This window comes from Mya arenaria, chromosome 3 (genome assembly GCF_026914265.1).
Source record: "Mya arenaria isolate MELC-2E11 chromosome 3, ASM2691426v1".
NCBI classification, from domain to species: domain Eukaryota; kingdom Metazoa; phylum Mollusca; class Bivalvia; order Myida; family Myidae; genus Mya; species Mya arenaria.
Genome location: NC_069124.1, coordinates 58,667,344 through 58,674,538, shown reverse-complemented (window position 1 = coordinate 58,674,538; position 7,195 = coordinate 58,667,344). Strand labels below are relative to the sequence as shown.

General features: G+C 32.9%; 1 protein-coding gene across 4 annotated transcripts in view; it reads right to left on the bottom strand.

Annotated features, from left to right (window-relative positions):
* Positions 1–2,900: 2,900 nt before the first annotated feature.
* LOC128228428 (tyrosine-protein kinase JAK2-like) overlaps positions 2,901–7,195 on the bottom strand; it is a 44,895-nt gene continuing 40,600 nt past the window's right edge. For 3 of the 4 annotated variants that reach the window (XM_052939732.1, XM_052939734.1, XM_052939736.1), the window contains 2 exons: positions 6,619–6,912; positions 2,902–6,354 (listed from right to left, as the gene is read on the bottom strand). In XM_052939732.1, the coding sequence (XP_052795692.1) occupies positions 6,339–6,354; positions 6,619–6,912 (310 nt within the window). In that variant the 3' untranslated portion in view covers positions 2,902–6,338. Of the gene's footprint in view, positions 6,355–6,618; positions 6,913–7,195 lie in introns of all 4 variants that reach the window. The other variant, XM_052939733.1, reaches the window with a different exon arrangement.

Here is a 7,195-nt window from a genome sequence, read left to right as displayed (position 1 = left end):
CGAAGGTTCTGTTTGAAATATTGATTTTACAAATACAAGTGAGAGTTTCGAAACGTTATTAGACGGAGATATAACAGTTGCTGAAATAAATGCTGCTGTTAAAACATTAAAACGTAACAAGTCCTGTTAGATGCCTTGTTAAATGAATATTTCATAGAATCTATAGATATTTTGGGTTTACATTTGTGCAATGTGTTTAATGCTATTTTAAACAGTGGTTATTTCCCCGAAAGCTAGACTAAAGGAAACGTTATACCCTTACATAAAAAGGGAGCTAAAAACGATGTAAATAATTATAGAGGCATTACCCTAGTTAGTTGTATGTCAAAACTGTTTGCGACGATACTAAACAAAATAATAATATCTTTCTGTAATGAAGCGAGTGTTGTATCAGATGCCCAATATGGTTTTAGAAAAGGTAGATGTGTCTGAGGTTTGGGGATTTAGAAAATCAAAAGAAATCGAGCGCATTCATTTAAAGTTTTGTAAAGAATCTTAAATGTACGCATCAATACTTCCAATTGTGCTATATACGGGGAACTAGACCGTTATCCCCTGTATGTATTACGATATATTATAATTTTTGGTTATTGGTTCAAAGTTATTAAAACAGATAATGTTAAAATCAATGAAATATATACTATGTCCGTTAAAGACTGCCAAAAGGGTAAACATTATTGTGTTACTGATGCTAAAGATATTTTAAGCAAACATGGTTTTACATTTGTGTTCGATAATCCACAGTTATATAATGTTAATGCAATCGTACGTCAGTCTATTCAGAGAAATATTAATTGATTCATTTAAGCAAACATGGGGTAATGACAAAGCTAGAAGTAGTGTTCTAAACCTGTATAATAATATTAAAAGTACATTAGACTTTGAACAATACTTGAACATTTTACCGCATGACTTACGATTTTATATTTCTAGATTAGGAGTGTCTGCTCATTCATTAAGAATCCACACCGGTAGATATGCAAATAACAACATTCCTAGGAATGAACGTTATTGTACTTTTTGTGATTCAAATGATCTAGAAGATGAATTTCATTTCATATGAATATGTGTTTGTGATAATGACATCAGAACGAAATACATTAAAAATATTTGAATGTCGGACCAAGCATGTACAAATTCATAGAAGTGCTTAAGTCAGATAACAAAATACTGTATTTGAATTAGCCAAATAATTAAAGAAGCCCTTAAACATAGCACTTCAATCACATGTAATGAGTAGTTTATATCAGGTCATCCTCATGTTTTATCATTTGCCTATTATTTTTGTTCACGTATGGACAAATATTCATATCTACATACAGACATTGCCTCAGCCCTGTATCGAATCTGTATTATGTGGCATGTTGAATTCACGTTATACAAATGTATTTATATTTTATGACTTATATAATGTATCGTGTTGGTATACGTCGAATAAAATTATGTTCTGTTCTGTTCAACCCAGGTAAATTGAATCCCGTATAATTTAAATCTCAAACGAAGTATAAAAACGCAACTTAGTTTCAGACGACTAAACCACGTACTTTGCACACTTTACATAAAAACCTACGCACAACTGTACTATCTAGAAATGTTTACTTTCCGGGCTCCGGCCTAAATGATTCCAGGAACTTTACAAAAGTAGATACATTTCAAAATAAAATTGAATTTATGCCCAAATTTTAATTTTGATTACGTAAAGTACATTTCCGTCATCTTTAATACCATGTCGACGACATTTTATAAAAGGTATATGGTTAATACATAATCTAGAATTCATGAGAGGGTGAATAATCTAGAATTCATGAGAGGGTAAATAAACATGTCTCTAAGTGAACAATAATACTTCAAACTTATGATCAGTTTTGTAAATCCTATAAGTGAAATATTTTGGAGGAGTGCTAACAATAAAGTATCACTGTCTGTTTGTCTTGCTATTCTAGTGATTTATTTTTTGTTCAACCAGATTAAACAAAAAATACTTTGCACTGTCAGAGTGCTGGTTCTGCCATATAAAGCTGACTCAACATTTATCAAAATATATTTAACATCGCCTAGCTACGAGTGTTTTCTTATTTGTTCGAATGGACTCATTTTAAAGAACTTTGTATCATTTCAAAGTTAAGTTATAATTATCGTGAGTCTATTTATTCCAGACTCCTATAATATGTTTCATAATAGCAATACTAATTTTGAATCTACCGTCGTAACCATAGAGCATAGCATGTGGTGCACATTTCTTTACTTTTAACATATGCTTCATAAAATGAGTGTGTATATTTTATTTAAGCTTAGGTCACCAAAGCCCTGCCCTTCACTGCCATATAAAATAAATGGTTATGGTATTGTAAAATTGTTTCAGTTGACAATCAAATGGTAATTACAGATAACATTGTTTTACATTGAGGCAAATTAGATAAGAGTCTATATAGTGAACTGTATAGTCTAAATCAAACTGGATGTTATCGCTCTCTTGTTGACATTTGTTTATAGTTATGTTAATTTATCAATGCTGTTGTGCATACTATGTCGATTGTTTTGATGATCATAAGCTGCATGTGCTTGTATCTAAATACGTGATCTGTTTTGTTCTATTATATATTGCTTTTATTTGCTAACGACATGGCCATTGTTGGAAAACACGTGTCGAATTTCATATACGTGATGATATAATTTCAAAATATTATTTCACTTGAGGTTTATCAGTTTATACTCTTAAAACTAAAAGTTACGGTCTTTCGTGAAATGAGAGGAACCATTGCCCTCTGAAAATAGCCAACTTATTGGTATTGTGAATTACTTTATTGACTATGGGGCTATTTTAAACTACACTGGTATTTTGCTTTAAGCTAAAAACATCTATTTGGCGAACCATTCAAGCGCTGATTATTTATTCTGTGAATATAAGGATTATAATCTGAACGATGTAACAACGTCAGCCTGTTTATGCCTGTAAAGTGTAAAATACTCTTCCAAATCCTGAACGTGAGGTGAGGATCATCTGGATGACGAACGAAACGAAGAACACTGACAATTTGAATATACTGTACTATTCCCGTTTAGAATATATACTGGTATGTTGATTATATCATTGGACGAGGAACGTCTGGACTTGGATTTAATGATTGTCACTTTTCAACAGATCAGGTGTAATATTACTGTCACACAGACAAGTAAAACAAGAATCACAAATATTCAAAACACACCACTTACTATGTTTAGTGGACTGAGACTCGGGTCTAAAAAATGACAGAAACAGCGTTATGTTAAGCTCAAAATTCTTGGGTAACGAACAAAATGTAAACAGACAAACAAATAACAAATTTATGAAATGGCTAGAACGACGGAAGACAAATGAGATTTCTATGAATTAAGTATTGGCTTTATTAGTTATAGTTCTGACAATGGAGTCAACATATTCTTAGGAATTACCATTATGTTATAGAATAAAATTATGGTAGAGTGGGGATTTTACCTACTTTGCATATTCAAATCAACATCTCATTTGCGTTTAACACCAATACCTACGTTTGCACTAATGTATATAGCACCTTTGTTTACATGTTCATACATGTATATAACTCCAATGCTTAAATGTACGTGCATGTATAAAACGGCAACGCCTGCATGCACATATATATGTAATTGTTAGAGCTTGTTATGCCAATATATTGACAATATGTGCATGTATATACTCAATAAACAGCTTTTTTTCTCACATAGCTTATTGAGGTGCAAGTCTATATAAAGAACATAGAAGATTGACATGACACTTCAGAATTTCAGTTACTAGGTAAGAAAGTGACTAAAACCCAAGAGGTTTGAGATATTGCGTATAAAATGCTAACCTATCCCACAACAATCCCACAACTATCCATCTGTTTTAGGAAAGCATTGTTCTATCATGTTTTCGGTATCATTATCAGGTTAAAAGATTATCACTGGGCTCATATATATATATAATAAGTTTCATGTTGGTATCGCCAAATTTTGCCAAAATCAAATAGGTTTTCTGATGCTGAGATGTTGAATTTCCTCATCAGGGCAAAATCTTTGGGGGTCATTGCATTGAAAGCACTTCATAAGTAAACACAAACAATAACAAAAACCACAGTAGTTTAAAGGGAATGAACTATTGCTTTGGTGTCATACTTTTAGGGACATTTAACCTAAAATATTTTTTTTTCTTTATAATTATTTTTCAAAGAGTTCACTCCTACCAGCAATAGCTGGGGATAAGAGAGTCATAGCCACGCCTGGTATAGTACATACATAACATTTATGGTACATGAATGTTTTATTGTAGCTTGCTAGGCCATTTCTTTTATTGGTTTGGCAAGTAACCTGTTTCGTGGTAACGACAAGCGTTAATTGCTTTGAGGTCTCACTGACAGACTTATTTCGCCTGATTTGATTACCAATCAGCTTATAGGATGGATACCACGTGACTTTCACAAACCAATGAAATCACTTTCGCCATTATTCTTTGTCTTCAGCGAACAAGCTTTGCGTGAAACGCTAAAAAATCAATTACCACCTCCTCCACAACAATTATACAATAAATTATGTCTAGTCAAACTTGTTTCAACTATATAAACCTTTGTATTAACCATTTGATTTTTTCTATTCACTTTGTATATTCTGTTTACATTTCACATCAGTTGTGTTAAAGAACTGTTTCCATTACTCCACACCCATTTTGGTATTTCTAGCCACTTTTGTATATAAGGGTGTTATTTCACATGTTTGTATGTCTGTATTAATTAATGTTTTCATTACTGCACAATTCTGCAGATTTCTGTACTATTTCATCTTGGTGGCGGTTTTGGCCGCCAGATAATTCCTCAACATTTAACTTGTTTATACAAATGATGTATATTTTTGTTACAGCATTAAATAAATGCCCATATACAAACTGATTGTGTGTTGATTACTTACTAGCTGGGGATATGAGAGTCATAGCCAAGCCTGGTATAGTACATAAATGACTGCAGTTTAACAATATTAGTGATCTCACAATACCTTAAACTGCAGTAGTTCATATGTTATGCCAGATCGTTGGTAGAAACGACCACTTTGATTAATCTAAAGATGTTTTTTATTTAGGTCAAATGTCATTTAAAAATTACAGGTCATTTGACATCAAAGCAGGAGTTCATTCCCATCTAAACAAGGTATAGCAATATTGCCTAGGTTACAAACGTTAGCTACTGGCTCATTTACTGTTAACTTTGCATTTCTAAGTAATGTTAACTTTGCATTTCTAAGTATCTGTAACGAAATATGTCCCTTCAACGAACCATTAAATATTATATAAATATTGCACGGGTTCCAGTGTGACAGTAAATATTGTCAACATTAGGGAAATACTGTTACCCGAGGCGAAGCCGAGGATAACAGTATTTACCCGAATGTTGACAATATCTACTGTCACACTGGAAGTCATGCAATATTTATTTTATTATACAGAACACAGTTACATTTATATACATATATAAAGATTTTTTACCATTACACAACCTTCAAGTTCAATCAATTTATTCTGTAATTATTGTTTGTTTATATTAGCTGTCATTTTGTTGCAAATGTCGCTTAGAAATAATGCACACACCGGTTGTACCCAGATTTACAACACATTTTAATAAGCTCTTACCACCTCAAACTTGGGAAACAAAAAAACGCCTATTTTTAGACACGCGTGCTATGTGACAGTAATAATGTCAACCGGTCAAAACGGTACTGTCAGTGTGACAGTAAGAAATTGCCCATGATGGGTGTATGAGAAATTAACATGGGCAGGTCACGTGATGTATAATAACATTACATATCTTAGACAATATCACAGGACTTTCCAATGATTAGTATTGTAGCACTTAACAGTCTTTCATCACAATGAAAATATGTGGTGTTGTCTGGAAACATGAGTCTTGTTCAGGTGTTCACATTTACAACAAAAACACAGCTTTAACCAAGAGATATGAAAATACGAATACATAACAATATGTTATATTCAATTAAAGAAAACCTCCAAAAATTTTAACAAATATCGATCATAGCCTGCTTGAAAGTTTGTTCAGATAAAATTGAGTATGGCAAGATAGTAGACCAATTTCCACATGTTTTCTTAATATGACATTATGCAATAAAATCACAAACATAGAACTGAATAATGATAACAACTATTAACTTCACAGGTATATCTCCATTGAAAAAGCATTTTTCATTTTTGAGCCGAGATTAGCTAAACCTGGAGTTTGTTATTTGTTCCAGGCGAAACCCCGTTCCTTTCAGGGATATATCCAAAATAGGGTCACATCAGTTTCTCTGGTGCTGACCTATTAAGAAGCCCTGATCCTGAAAATAACACACAAGCCATTGTGACTACATTTAACTTCATTCATTGTTACTATTCACATTTTTTCCTTCTTTTTGCTTTGCTCTTATGAACTATATTAAAAAAGTGAACAAGTTTATTTTGCTTTAGTGAAAGTTGACCGGTAAAATATCATAAATATTCCATTTGTTTTCTTGACTAAGGAATTATTTTAAATCTACCTGCACATACTTTTTAGTTACAAGGTTGACTACAGTATTATTCACTGTAAAATGCAAATATACCTTATCAATTCCTTAACAATGTCTCTGAAAGGTATTCTCTGTTGTGGATCACTCTGCCAGCACAGCTTTATGATCTCGTAAACCTCATCGGGGCAGGTCAAAGGTTTCGGGAATCTCTCGTTCTGAGCGAGGCGGGCCCAATGCTCCTCCTGTGGATCGGAGTATGGGGAGGGTTGGGAGGGTTTGGTAAACCTTGGGGTTCCTCCATCCAAGAAGACCTCTAAGCACACAACGCCGAAACTCCAGATGTCTGACTGCCGACAGTATGTCCCGCCACGAACCTCTGGAGGAGCCCTGTATGGTAATTAAAATTTTATAGGTTTCAAAATTATTTACTCAAAAGAACACAAAAATGAGTTTTTAAGAGCTGCAGTTATCCAAGGTTTATTTACTCAACTAAACAAATATTACAAAGACACATATAGAAAAAAAAACAAAGGTAAATGGACAAAACATACGTAAAAGTTATTTCATAACTATTTTGCTAGATGTAAGTGGAAATTGCTAAAAACATGTATATTGTAAACTATAGCATGTGAAACAAGTTTTGAGGATATGTGAAATAAAATAGTAAAGG